Below are 14,784 nucleotides of genomic sequence, written 5' to 3'. Positions count from 1 at the left end.
ATGCACGGGTTGCGATTCACCACACCTGTGCATGATGTCATTTTGCGCGTCTGCGAGCGGCGAAACCCGGAAGTAACCCTTTCTGGTACTTCCAGGTCGCTGCAGGATGCAACCTGAAATCGCGCAACCTGAAGCACACGCAACACGAGGTATGACTGTATTCGTTTTTTAAAGTTTTACTGGTTTTATAGGTGTGATTTTCACAAAGGAAAAGAGATTGGTTTCTAAACCACACTGAGAATTGTCGTTCCATGGAGAGAATAGGGTCCTCTCAGAAACCCTTGGCAAACTACAGCTCCCAGGATTCTTTGGGGGAAGCCACGGCGGTTTAAAGTGGTACGATACTGCTTTAAAGGCATAGTGCAGATGGGGAAAGGGACTTGCTTGGCTTGTACTTGCATGACTGGTTTTTTGTTTTTTGGGGGTGTCTTTTGCCCTTCAACAGTGGGGGCTGCAAATCCTTGAGTAGCCATGAGCAACTGGGACAAATGTTCACAATTCTTCACAGGCAAAGTTCAAGCAAAAAGTTTAGTTAATTATTAAGCATATTCAGGCGTGCTGCATTTCAGTTTTTGCTGAACAGCACTTACTCATTTGCTGCTCAGGCACACAGCGCAAATCCCTCCTGTTTTCTTTCTGTAGAATGGATGGCCACAATTCCCAGAGCTACAAATTGGAGAATAGTTTTAACTATCAATCCCTCTTCTGAGGGAACTCTACAAACTGTAGCTCTGTGAGGATACCAGAACCCTCTTGGCACCTTTAACAAACTATAGTTCCCATGATTTTGGGGGGAAGCCATGGCTGTTGGTATGATACTGTTTAAAATGTACAGGGCAGATGGGCCTAGCACAGCTAGCCCTCTGGGTCGGTGGAGTGAAATCCTGTGAGGAAAAGTTGATGTTGTTGGATCTGTGTAACCCAGAGAAGCAGGACAGCTGAGAAGGAGCATGATAGCAGCACTCTTCAAATCACCAGAGGGCTGCCACATAAAAGAGGGCAAAGGCTGGTACTCCTTTCCCCCAGAGGGACAGAATGGACTTCAGTTACAGGATGATATATTTTGGTTGAACTCAGCACCAAATGGCTCCTTAAATTAGGGCTACTGTCACCAAAACGAAACGCCCAATAAAAATGAATCTACTCCCAAAGATGCTATTCCTATTTCAGATGGTACCTATAGTTAATGATATTCAAAATTTTAAGAAATGGCAGAAAGATCTATCTTAAGTTTATTTGGCAGGGAAGAAAACCCAGGATGAAACATAAAATTATGTTTGACACCAAAGAGAGAGCTGGTTTTGCCCTCCCTGACTTACAATGATACTTTGACGCATCATGTTCATGCTGGTTGAAAGAATGGATCTTACTAAAGAACAGCCACCTGTTAGACCTGGAAGGGCATGATCTAAAATTTGGATGGCATGTGTGCCTGTGGTACAGGAAGGCTAGGATATATAAGAGCTTTTCAAACCGCGTAATCAGGAAAAATCTCTTTAGGGTATGGGGGAAATATAAAAACCTATTAGAAAGGAAAACACTGATGTGGCTGTCATCAACAGAAGCCCTGGCAAGGGGGAAAAAATAACATACAAACAGACTGGAGTACGTATAAAGGTAAAGGGACCCCTGACCGTTAGGTCCAGTTGTGACCGACTCTGGGGTTGTGGCGCTCATCTCACTTTATTGGCCGAGGGAGCTTCCGGGTCATGTGGCCAGCATGACTAAGCCACTTCTGGAGAACCAGAGCAGCGCACGGAAACACCATTTACCTTCCCGCTGGAGCAGTACCTATTTATCTACTTGCACTTTGACGTGCTTTTGAACTGCTAGGTTGGCAGGAGCAGGGACCGAGCAATGGGAGCTCACCCCATTGCGGGGATTCAAACCGCGACCTTCTGATTGGCAAGTCCTAGGCTCTGTGGTTTAACCCACAGCGCCACCCGTGTCCATGGAGTACATATAGAGACCTGCTAATTGTCACTGGGGAGGATTACAAATTGAAAGAGTATGGAGAGATAAAAGATCATGTGACAGATTGGTTATGCTATCAACAATTGAGTGCAATATTTAAGCTTGATTAAAAAATACGGATTTGCGGAAAAGAATTTGCAGATTGAAAAGGTGCTATTACGATCCAGGGTCAAAATATTATCTAAAATGTATAACTTATTACTTGAGTGGGATACGTGGAGGCAGTCTGTGTTTGAGAGAGGGTATTGCCCCATTTGCCCCAATGGCCCAGCCTTCACTGAGGTCCCTTCCAAGTCTATGATTCTTTGCAAAGTCGCCTCCCCTGTCAAACCCTCAAACCATCTGAAAATCTGTATTCCATCACCCAGTGTAGACAAAGGCAAGATGCTGTAGGTAAGGGGGAATGTTGGAACAAAAAACTTGACAAAACCATGTGTCTTAATTTGCAGGTCCTGTTGAAGCGAAACAAGAAGCGAAGGGATTCAACTCGTCGGCACCCGTAAAATCACACTCACCTTTAAAGGACTCAAATGGCGCACACCGATTTCCCCGCTCCTTGGAGGTCAGGATAAACAGCACTCCCACAATCTATGCACCGACACGTCCCGTAGACTCCAATACTGTGAAAACGAATAAGCTCACGTCTACTGAAAGCAACGCTGCTCACCCTCTTGGGTCGTTTAAGTTCAACCCTACAGTAGGAAGTATCGTGGTTGCTGAGCACATGGAAATAAAGTTTAATTGCTCTATCAGTGTTCCTAAATGGCTAATCAACCATGATTCGGCGCTCATTTCCTTGTGGAAGAATGGGAAGGAGCTCGTTGGCGCTGACAGGATAGCCAGCCAGTATTTTCAGTTTGATGACAATGAAGTGACCACCATGATATCTACTTTCAAGTAAGTAGCAGTTCAAAATTCCGGTCAGCAGCTGCTTAATATCTTGAAAATATGGAAAAGCACGAGTTAGAATCATAAAGCGTCAGGAGACTTGGGACATGAGTAGAATGTGTGCTTTTATTTAAAATGCATTTCTGGGTTATTTGTGGGGCATAGGAATTTGTTCATTACAGTGGTACCTTGGGTTACATATGCTTCAGGTTACATATGCTTCAGGTTACAGGCTCTGCTAACCCAGAAATAGTACCTCGGGTTAAGAACTTTGCTTCAGGATGAGAACAGAAATTGTGCTCCGGCAGCGGGAGGCCCCATTAGCTAAAGTGGTGCTTCAGGTTAAGAACAGTTTCAGGTTAAGAACGGACCTCCAGAACGAATTAAGTACTTAACCCGAGGTACCACTGTATTTTTTTTCAAAATATAGTCCGGCCCCCCACAAGGTCTGAGGGGCAGTGGACCGGCCCCCTGACGAAAAGGTTTGCTGACCCCTGGTCTACCTGAATTGTAACAAATGCCTGCATTGATGCAATTTGGGCATTTGCTGAAAACTCTCTCTTTTTCTTGCGCCTTTACTGGCCACTCCATGGCCCAGTAAGGACACTAAAACCAACAGATTGAACCCACATAACCTTAACATGGCCGATTAGTTTGTTTTGATGCAAAGGCAGGCTTTTTCACCAGTGTTGTATTTAAGCAGGAACTGCACTCCATGGGGTGCTGCATCTTAATTGGCATTCCGCTGGCCTCCGAAGATGCACCTGTTTACGCTGATGTTTTTACCATCAATCAATCATTTTATTTGTATACTACCTTTCTAAAGTTAAAACTGTGTTCAAGGCAGTTTATAACATATAAAAAAATTACATAACTGCAGAATAAACAAAATATCAAATTGAACCAAACCAACCAGATCGAACTTCCACATAAATCATCAGATACAAAATAGAGATACTACAAAAATTTCACAGCAACAACCCCCCACCCACAACAAAACTCCCTAAACAACAGCCCCATCCAAGATTCTGTTCAGCAGTCTCATATTTTGTAGCTGGAGTCAGTCAGGGCCTTACCCTTCCAGGCCAGGTGGGAAAAGGCTTGCAAAGGAAGGGGGTACACTGTCTTCTAGGACTCACAGCCAAGAGCCTGCTGTTTTTATTGCTGTGCTATTTTATTGCACATTTTAATCATGGGCAGTTATATTTTAATGTTTCAATTGAATCATTTTATTGTGTATTTTAATTATAGTATATTTTAATTATCCCATAATTTAACAATCGTGTGCAATTAACTTTTATGTCTTCTTGGCACTCGGTAGTATTGAATAATAATAATACCATCCATTGGTTTCTTATTAACTTACTGACCATTCTGTTTTGAATTGCAATTTTATTGTTCTTTTTTGTGGGGGGGGGGATACACTGTCTTCTTACCATGTATGAAAGGTGGAATAGAAATTTTTTCATAATAAAAAACCCAAATTTTAAGTCTTTCCCCCACTTCTCCCATGCAGTATACCCAACGTCCTGCGCTCTGATAATGGATCCTACACCTGCAAACTGAAAGTCAACAGCGAAGAAATCGTGTCAGATCCTATTTTGGTTTTGTTGGAAGGTATGCTTAGTTTTGAAAGAAAGCACTTGATAATGTAAAACTGTGAATGAATAGCTAGCTTGGGAGATTTTGTATAACAAATATGAGAGAGACTATTCCAAGAGAAGTGGAAGAAAAAAAATGAACTAAATGTAGAACCAGTCTGGGAAATTGCAGAAAAACCTGGAGGAAGATGCCATTTTCAGGCAATTTCTCCCCATTATCTTCCGGCAAACCCACATGGCATAGCCTACAAAGGTCAGTAGATCGCCCCAATCCTGTGGAGAAGCTTTTTGAGGAGTAAAGGGATCTGCAAGAGGGAGAAGGGGAGAGAAAAGACCCCTTGTATGAACGGTCTTCCGTTTGCAACCCATGTTATGCTCAAAAAGGCAAATGCATATACAGTATCTTATCCATCTTCCAGAACAGAGGGCAGGCATCCTTGTTTCAACTGCAGGATCACCTGGTCAGTATTGCCTCCTGGCTCTCACATTCCCTATGCCCAGGTAGTCAGGATCGTGCTGCAATCCATACCTGGGAGTGTAACTTCCTTCTTGAGTAGAAGTGCACAGAGTTGTGCCGTCAGAGGCAGAACCGTGTTTTCTGGACAGTTCTCTCGTGCTTGTGAACTGTAGTGGGGCTTCCTCAAGGAAACCCTCTCTTTAGACCAGGGATAAGGAATCTGGGACTCTTTCCATGCAGTGGTAACTTTTGAAGTATGGGAGCAAATCACAGTGGCTCGTATAGCCACGCCTCCAAGGGGAGTACACAAATTCAGGATGCTCCATTGATCTCAGTGGTGCTTATTTCTGATTTCACGGGGTCGACTTGTCAAACGCTTTAGCAAAAGGTACGTCATCAGTTCACGTTTCTAATTAAAAGCTTTCTTGCAAATGAAGTGTTACCATTTAAAATGGTAGGGGGCAGGGGGAAGCCCATCAAAGAAAAGGAAAGGAAAGGAATCGTACTCTAATTATCTCTTGCTTGGACTACTGCAATGTGCTCTATGTGGGGCTACCTTTGAAGGTGACCCGGAAACTACAACAAATCCAGAATGCAGCAGCTAGACTGGTGACTGGGAGCAGCCGCCGAGACCATATAACACCGGTCTTGAAAGACCTACACTGGCTCCCAGTACGTTTCCGAGCACAATTCAAAGTGTTGGTGCTGACCTTTAAAGCCCTAAACGGCCTCGGCCCAATATACTTGAAGCAACGTTTCCACCTCCATCGTTCTGCCCGGACACTGAGGTCCAGCGCTGAGGGCCTTCTGGTGGTTCCCTCGCTGCGAGAAGTCAAGTTACAGGGAACTAGGCAGAGGGCCTTCTCGGTAGTGGCACCTGCCCTGTGGAATGCCCTCCCACCAGATGTCAAAGAGAAGAACAACTACCAGACTTTTAGAAGACATCTGAAGGCAGCCCTGTTTAGGGAAGCTTTTAATGTTTAATAGGTTGTTGTATTTTAGTGTTCTGTTGAAAGCTGCCCTGAGTGGCTGGGGTATAAATTATTATTATTATTATTATTATTATTATTATTATTATTATTATTAGTCTCTTTCTCTCCCTTCCTTTATGCTAAAGCCTCATTATCACTTCGATTCACTTGCCAGAGGAGCAAGGAGGGTCTGCCAGTTGCCCTTGGCTCTCCGACAGATGACATAATCACTCTTGCGCTGGAAAAAAAAACCCAGGATACACCCTGCCACCCAGGTTCCAGATCTGAAGTTTGCCATGATGGGATCATCCCTATTGATCTGTGTCGTACAGTTTGCTCTTTGGAGTTTGCACTTGGTCTCTTAAGCCTGCCTAACCATCCTTTCTCTCCTGTTGCGTGGCAGGACTGCCGTATTTCATTAAGCAGCCCCAGGGGCTGAACGTGACCCGGAACACGCCCTTCAATCTCACCTGCCATGCCGTGGGGCCCCCTGAGCCCATTGCGATTCACTGGCATTGGAACAGCAGCCAAATTACCAAGAAAGCTGACATTTCTCCTTCTGTCTTGGCCGTGCCAGGTGAGCCGAATAGTTTTCGAGACAAGTCCCTTTGATGGGCTCTTGTGCCTTTAGTTGGTATGTTGAAGAAGGAATTTCATCAGGTGTTGCTTGCTGTGCATTAAAGATGCAGGAGCTCTCTGGAACCGGATGCCATCCAAATACTTTGGACCACAGCATCCAGCATCTCTGACTGTGGACCATTTTATCTGGGCTTCTGGGAACTGAAGGTTGGGGAAGGATGTTCTAGAGAGCTATTGCTGGGGGAAAAGGAGGGGCCCTTGTGGCATTTTCCCCCCTTGAGATAGCCACACAATTTCCTTGGTTTAAGGGATTGTTATAATGGGTGTGGTCCCTTCAAGTGGCTTATCTGGTTCTTACCAAAGCCTTGGAGAAAATCGTTTCAGTATTGCAGAATGTGGTAGGCATTTCCTTTTTGTTTAACCATTTTAAAATAGCTTAGCTAGTTTTCTCAGTGAAGTCACTTTCAAGGTTTGAGAACTCGAAGAGAGAAAGAAGACGAACTCCAGTTAACCAGGGATTGCCTTCGATTGCAGTGTTTCTTTTGAGCTTTACTTTCTGCTGACCTGAATGAAATCTCGCCTCGTTCCATGGCCACACGTCTTGTTTTCTGAAGCGAGCTGTTGCTTATCTTGCTTGGCTTTCAGCCAAAGGCCTTGCAAACTGCATGCTTGGGAAATCTGAGGTTCTTCAGAAATTTATTAGGAGTTGCAGGAAGAAGGCTGGAAACCTCACATCAGTAACAGCTGTTTGGCAGTGGAAGAAACTGCCTTGGCACAATGGTGAGGACTCTCCATACTGGAGGTATTTAAGCAGCGGCTGGGCAGTCATATTTCAGGGGTGTTGTAGCTGCGCAATTCCTCCATTGACCTGGAGGCTGGACTAGATGACAGCAAGGAGCCCAACTCTAGCTCCCTGTGCTTCTATCAGCCTTGTAAATTAGACTTACCAAAGTTACTAGCCTGCCAAGAGACTAGTCTGTGTTTTCATGCTGGTCATTGAGGAGAACTTTTATCCAACACAGAAGTGCAAGCTGCTAGCCTCTTAGCAGGCTAATTTAAAAATTGCCTTCTTCCAAGGAGGAGGAGGGATGGGTGGATTAAGAAATGAAATCAATCAGAATTTAAGGCAACGTTAAATTATCTAACTTTGGGTATGTGATTCCAAGTGTGGTATTTTAATCTTCCCATGATTCAGCTGGAATGAGGAGAACGTTCCGCTGAGTTATCCCTGGAGAGATACAGGTTTTTGGCAGGGGTGAAAAGTTGCAGACCTTAAAACATCAGGAAAACTCCCGCTGTTTAAGCTCTGCAAATTTTTTCTTCCTTGGTTTTAAAAAGAAAATAAGTAAAAGAAGGAAGTTGTCTTTTTAAAAATCAGGTCACCCCAGCCATCTACAAATAACTCTGTCCACCCACCAGCCAGACTGCAAAGCACTTCCCACAGGAGGAGAAGCCACAAGGCGAATTCTGCCAAGCCTTGCTGCTTGTTCAGCTCACAACAGTTTCAACAAGTGCTTGGATGGAATAATGCCCCACTAAAAGGGAGGGCAATGACAGGGCTGGGTGGATCACATTGTGCCTGAGAAGGACCAGTTGTTCTTTTTACACCCAAGCAACATAAAAAAGGGGGGGGGGAATCTCAGTTGTCTCTTCTGCTTTTGGCTTTGTTGCTTCTCAAGAAGTGAATCTTACCTCTGCCCAAAGCCAGAACCTTCCATCTTAGGTGGAACTAGGCTGGCCAGATGGGGAAAAAGACAAGGCTTCTGTACCTTTAATAGCTGGCTACCTGGTGAACATCCATCTCATGCACACAACTATTAAAGGTACAAGAGCCCTGTTCTCTTTTCCATCTGGCCACCCTAGGTAGAGTTTAAAGTAGAATGAATGAATGGAAAAGCAGTGGTTATAATAACAAAAAACTTGTATTGCCTTGCCTACAAGCCCTTATTATATTAACAAAAAACTTGTATTGCCCTACCTACAATACCAAGTGTCTAAAAAACACATATTCGAGTGCAGATTGGAAGAATGTCTGGCTATAGTCAACTCCTGGGTAAGTGTGTATAGGATAGCCTTACAATACAATCCTATGCAAGTCTACTGTATACCTGAAGGAGCGTCTCCACCCCCATCGTTTAGCCCGGACACTGAGATCCAGCGCCGAGGACCTTCTGGCAGTTCCCTCATTGCAAGAAGTGAGGTTACGGGGAACCAGACAGAGGGCCTTCTCGGTAGTGGTGCCCGCCCTGTGGAATGCCCTCCCATCAGATGTCAAGGAAATAACTAGCTATCTTATCTTTAAAAGACATCTGAAGGCAGCCCTGTTTAGGGAAGTTTTTTAATATTTAATGCTGTATTATTTTTAACACTCTATTGGAAGCCGCCCAGAGTGGCTGGGGAAACCCAGCCAGATGGGCAGGGTACAAATAATAAATTATTATTATTATTATTACTCAAAAGTAAGTCCCAGTGCATTACAGGCAGCTCACTTGGGCAAACGGGAATCCTCTTTCCTTCTGCTTTCGGAAAACCCAGTCAGCAAGCCCGAGTTTAGGGGTGCAATCCTGAAATGCGAAACCAGTGGCCCTCCAGATGTTATTGGACCCCAGTTCCCTTCAGACTTAGCCAGCATGGCCAATTGACAAGGAAGATGGCAGTTGTGGTCCCAATAAGATATGGTAGCCCAGAGCCCCTCCCCTGCCTGGTGTAACCTCTGCCTTTGTCCTCTCCTGATGTTTTGGACTGCTGCCACCTAGTCTATAACATGGGTAGGCAAACTAAGGCCCAGGGGCCGGATCTGGCCCAATTGCCTTCTAAATCCGGCCCACAGTTGGTCCATAAATCAGAGTGTTTTTACATGAGTAGAATGTGTGCTTTTATTTAAAAATGCATCTCTGGGTTATTTGTAGGGCATAGGAATTCGTTCATCCCCCCCAAAAAAATATAGTCCAGCCCCCCACAAGGTCTGAGGGACAGTGGACTGCCCCCCTACTGAAAAAGTTTGTTGATCCCTAGTCTATAACATCTGGAGGCTACCAAGCTGGGGAAGGCTGCTGCTGTAGTAAAAGCAACTGAGCTGGCAGTGTGGTGTAGTGGTTAAGAGCGGTAGATTCGTAATCTGGTGAACCGGGTTTGCTTCCCTGCTCCTCCACATGCAGCTGCTGGGTGACCTTGGGCTAGTCACACTTCTCTGAAGTCTCTCAGCCCCACTCACCTCACAGAGTGTTTGTTGTGGGGGAGGAAGGGAAAGGAGAATGTTAACTGCTTTGAGACTCCTTCGGGTAGTGATAAAGCTTTTGGATATCAAATCCAAACTCTTCTTCTTCCTCTCTTATTCACTGACGGTTTGTCAGACATTCTCCATTTCATGACTTTGTTCTCCGCTTGGCCATATCTACAGCAGACGGCACGGGCAGGTTTTTAAATAGCTCCGTCAAAGTGTTCAATCACTTCTTTGGCAAAGGGAAATAATTTTACGAAAAGAAAAGAAAATGAGCCAGTCTTTCCCACAGAGAATCTCCCTTGCGGTTAGCAAAGTGCCGCACTCAAGATGTTTATCCAAATCGTCACAAACAACACCTGGGAGTCGGGTTTCTTTCTGTGGTCTTGTGTTCAAGAAGAAAGCCGAGTTGGAGGAGAAGTGGTTTCAATGGCTTTTTCTTTCTTCCTCTGTCACATTCCCGTTGGCCACCTTGCTGAGATTCTCGTTTTCTTCCGCCTTACTTTGATTTTATGATTTATCACCTTGTTTTAATTGGGCTGCAGGTCTTAACGAAACCGCCGTTTTCCACTGCGAAGCTCATAACGTGAAGGGTGTGGCTACATCGACGGAAGCCCGAATCAATATAAAAGGTCAGCCATAAGTATGACATGAGCTTGATTGTTCCCGCTAAAGCCTTGCTGGTGCACGCCTGCAATTCTTGACTGCTTCCAACTTGCCTAGGTTCAGATATTCTGTGATGAGCACAAGGGGAGTGTTGAGAACCTGCCTGTATCTCAGTGGGCAGCTGCACGGCCAATTTCTGGACAGCATTTGGTCTGCATGATTTCTCAACAATTGTCGTTAGCGATGAGGTGGAGCCTGAAAGATGATTCAGACTGAAATTTGCAGATCTGTCATTATGACCCCCAACATTCAGGTGGAAAATAAGATAAGGCTCTTGCACCTTTCGTAGGAGGCCCAAACACCTTAAAATGCCTGCTGGAATAAGTGATTTTTTTATTATTGAACAGCATTTCTGCATGCTATCTTCCCTAAGACACATACTATTTTTTTATTTTTTTAAAATAATTTTTATTAAGTTTCCCATTTTAACAATCCAATCCAATCACATTAAATGTTCCAAATTATACAAATACATATCAAATAGTCAAATATTCTGCCTAAATTATAAATTTTTTTGTTGGGACTTCCCATGCTTCAAGTTCGGAGGGGCTTTGATCATCTCATATCTCTGCTGCCTTGAATAGTCTTTCCAACAGTTCCTTTAAATCTTCCTATTGTTAACCTTCCTTCTTTCATAGCCTCCAAGTTGTTTCCACAAGCAAGTTGAAATAAGCAATGATGTGTTTCTGTGTGAATTTTATATGTATGACTCTCCGATGTTGTTGCAGTGTCTCCTCACACGCTGGTTTAAGACACATACTTTTTAAAATCTTTGTTGGAAGCCGCCTAGAGTGGCTGGGGAAACTCAGCCAGATGGGTGGGGTACAAATAGTAAATTTTTTATTATTATTATTATTATTATTATTATTATTATTATTATTATTATTAGCATGCTAATAGACACATATTTGTACACCTCATTTGCTTGGGGAACTGCCACCACAAAATTTGGAAGAGTGACCATTTAGAATAGCTGTATTTCAGTTTGTGCACTGTTTCGGGAAGAGCAATTTAGGGAATTTTGGGTTAAAAGGCAAACAGGTTTGCCCCAAGGATGGTGTCCTGCAGTGATGAAGGCTCCATGAATCTCCTACAGTGATGGAGCAATGGAGTCTCAGGTCCTCTTGGGTCTTCTATAGTGGAGTCCTCTGAGTCAGAGGGTACCACTGCTACATCCTCCGGCCAAGGAAGCATCAGTCCTGAAGGTCTCGACTGGTAGCAGGAGTCGGGGAGCTAGTCCTGCATGCCTTTCCTCTTGAGGTTCAGGGTCCTCACCTCCATCACCCAGCGAAGAGGAATCCTCGTCCCTGACCCTGCATGTGCTTACAGCCATGTCAAGGCGATGATTCTTGCTGCCTCTCCCCTTGCAATGTTTGGAGAAACCTCTAGGTCAGAGCTTTCCAAACCTTTCATGTTGATGACACACTTTTTAGACATGCATCGTCTCACGACACAGTAATTCGGTTTTACTAGCAAACCCGAGGTTAAACTAACCCCTTTCCAGCCCCGGGAGGAGTGCAGGGAGCGTTTGCACAACACACCTACACACTGCAGCCGACACACTAATGTGTCACAACACACAGTTTGGAAAGCTCTGCTCTAGGTCCTATTTGGCTCTCATTGATATCATTCGAAGCATGATGGGGGTCTGTTGATTTGGGATGGGGCTGAATATCAAAAAATTGATTTAGATCCATATATTTTATCTGTTATGATTGGCCCCAATTTACTTTGGGCAGAAGTGGATCCTCTTGTCCCTGATTGACACCCAGTGAAGGGGACTTTATGTGGTGGGAGAGGTTTTTTTTTAAGATCCTGGGATAGATGCTCAAGTTTGTTAAGGTATTCCATTCAGCAGCAGCCTAATGTAAAAATAAAAATCCCCTTTCCTTTCCTTTGTATGCTCTCCAGGGATCTTCCTAGATTTAGGACTCAGAAAGGACACAGTTTACTTCTAAATAAGGCAAATTGTTATTTTGGGTCCTGAACAGAGATCATACTTAGCTCTGCTTTGCTATGTCTCTTGCAATGTGTTCCAAAAATAGTTCATAATTCTGTAACTCCTCAAATGGTCAACTAATAGTTATTCCATTATTTCTTTCCAACCAGTTCCACCCACCATAAAACAGATTTTGAAATTGCATGATTTTTTTCCCTATGGGACCCGAGGCACAGATCCTTATGGATTCTCATCATTTTTACAAGGGATTCTCTCAAACCCACAATCATAGGTTGATTGTTCTGGGATTGGTTGTTTTTTGTTGTCATCCTATTTAAAACCATAAAGATCTGTAAATTGGATCAGTGGTATTGTGGTACTGTCAAGAACCAGATCTTTGATTTTTTTATTGCACAGTCTACTGATGTAAACTTTAATTTGATGCTGGCTTTTTTGGGATGGGGAACCTTGAGCAGAATCACACAAATCTGTATTTATCCTAATGGATCTGACCTTTACCCAGATTCAACTGGAAAAGCAAGCAATATGTCTGTGTATGCACACATTCTCCCTCTCTCTCTCTCTCTCTCTCTCTCTCTCTCTCTCTCTCTCTCTCTCTCTCTTCTCCCTGTCAGAGTAGTGGTGACTCAGGGGAAGGGGGAGAGAAGCAACTGGGGTGGGGGTTGTTGCCCAAAACACTCTCTCAAGACTCCAAATGTGTTCAAGGTTGGTGATCCCTGAATAAACTGGTTGCCAAGCCTTTTGTGGGGGGGGGGGAAACACTCTTGTTTGCTTGAGACTGATTGGCTTTTGGTTTGGATAACACTGTTTCTATTATTTTTCTAAAATTACTTGAGTTTCTAGCTTGCTCTGGGAGCTAACAGCAACTTAAAAATCAAACTGTATAACTCAAAATTCATTAAAACCAGACTGTGACGATGTGTAGATGTATAGTCGGGAGCAGTCTGTGTTTGTGGGAGCAGATGTTCCTGCACTGTCCCTTCAGTGCCTTGTCTGGAACACTCATAGAGAAGAGACCTTCAGACACTTATTTAAAGTCCTTCATGGGCACATTCTCCTCCGTAGCAGAAGAGCAACACTTAAGGTGAAAACCAGAGTCCCAGGTAGTGGTCAGGATGCTGCAGAGCTCAGACTTAACCCTGTGACTTTAGTGTCATCTTCACCCATTTTTCTTAACGGTGCTTTGAAGCTGCAAAATCAGACATGGGGAACCAGTTGTGCCTGGACTAAAACTCTCATTATCCCTGATCTTTAGCCATGCTGGCTGACACGGGTGGGCACTGAAGTCCACTCTCTGGAGGGCCACAGCTTTCTCATACCTGAGCTAGAGTGTTGCGCTTAGACTCAGGAGACCTGGGTTCAAATCCCTGCAGGCATAAGCACTTAAGAAGACCCCTGCAGGATCAGGCCACTGGATGTCTAGCAACCTGTTCTCACAATGACCTGAATGCAATAGCACTCTCCCCTCTGCAACGGTTGTGAGTAAAAAAGTGTGGGGTGTGTGCTTGGCAGGCCGGGATGGGGAGGGGGGGACTTCGTAAACTTACCCTGAGCATCTTGGAAGAAGGGAGAGGAACAAATACAAACACAAAATCATATTATACCTGAAGGAGCGTCTCCACCCCCATCGTTCTGCCCAGACACTGAGGTCCAGCGCCGAGGGCTTTCTGGCGATTCCCTCGCTGCGAGAGGTCAAGTTACAGGGAACCAGGCAGAGGGCCTTGTCGGTAGTGGCACCCGCCCTGTGGAACGCCCTCCCACCAGATGTCAAAGAGAAAAATAACTACCAGACTTTTAGAAGACATCTGAAGGCAGTCCTGTTTAGGGAAGCTTTTAATGTTTAACAAACCACTGTATTTTAATACTTTGTTGGAAGCTGCCCAGAGTGGCTGGGGAAACCCAGCCAGATGGGCGGGGTATAAATAATAAATTATTATTATTATTATTTTATTATTACTAAATGTCTTTTTTGGCTGCCATCCTAAGCACACTCCCAAACTCTTAAACCCCACGGAATATAGTGGAACTTGATTTTGAGTAAACCGGCATATGGGATAGCAGGCACTGTCTGGTCATAATTTGGCAAGCGGATGGCTTGGCCATTTTTATTTCTGCCCCCTCCCCCAAAGCATAAAATCGAGCAATTGTGATGGTTTTGCTTGGTGTCCAGAAGGCCTGGCAATGGTGTGTGTGTGTGTTGTGCTGGCTGCCATATTCAAGCACTATTGCTGAAGATCTTGTTCTTTCTAATGCAGGAATCCCTTCCCCTCCTCTTGAGGTGCAAGTGAGGAGCAGAACAGCTCACACGATAGCAGTGTCCTGGGTCCCAGGCTTCGATGGCTATTCGCTTTTGAGCCGCTGCGGAGTTCAGGTATGCCTTTATTCATTGTTCAGCATTTGTGTGGTTGCTTTTAGCTGATGTTTCATATGGTACTTCCAGTGCCGTCATACAGTGGTACCTCAGGTTA

The 14,784-nt window shown here is 44.4% G+C and overlaps 1 protein-coding gene across 5 annotated transcripts in view; it reads left to right on the top strand.

Annotated features, from left to right (window-relative positions):
• Positions 1 to 14,784, top strand: part of MERTK (MER proto-oncogene, tyrosine kinase) — a 53,125-nt gene that overhangs the window by 3,248 nt on the left and 35,093 nt on the right. For 4 of the 5 annotated variants that reach the window (XM_053383453.1, XM_053383456.1, XM_053383454.1 and 1 more), the window contains exons 2-7: positions 96 to 149; positions 2,424 to 2,871; positions 4,379 to 4,479; positions 6,295 to 6,468; positions 10,236 to 10,322; positions 14,572 to 14,687. In XM_053383453.1, coding sequence (XP_053239428.1) covers positions 96 to 149; positions 2,424 to 2,871; positions 4,379 to 4,479; positions 6,295 to 6,468; positions 10,236 to 10,322; positions 14,572 to 14,687 — 980 coding nt within the window. The remainder of the gene's footprint in view (positions 1 to 95; positions 150 to 2,423; positions 2,872 to 4,378; positions 4,480 to 6,294; positions 6,469 to 10,235; positions 10,323 to 14,571; positions 14,688 to 14,784) is intronic. The other variant, XM_053383455.1, reaches the window with a different exon arrangement.

The sequence above is a fragment of the Podarcis raffonei genome, chromosome 3 (assembly GCF_027172205.1).
Source record: "Podarcis raffonei isolate rPodRaf1 chromosome 3, rPodRaf1.pri, whole genome shotgun sequence".
In the NCBI taxonomy this organism is placed as follows: domain Eukaryota; kingdom Metazoa; phylum Chordata; class Lepidosauria; order Squamata; family Lacertidae; genus Podarcis; species Podarcis raffonei.
This window is presented reverse-complemented; position numbering and strand designations above follow the sequence as displayed.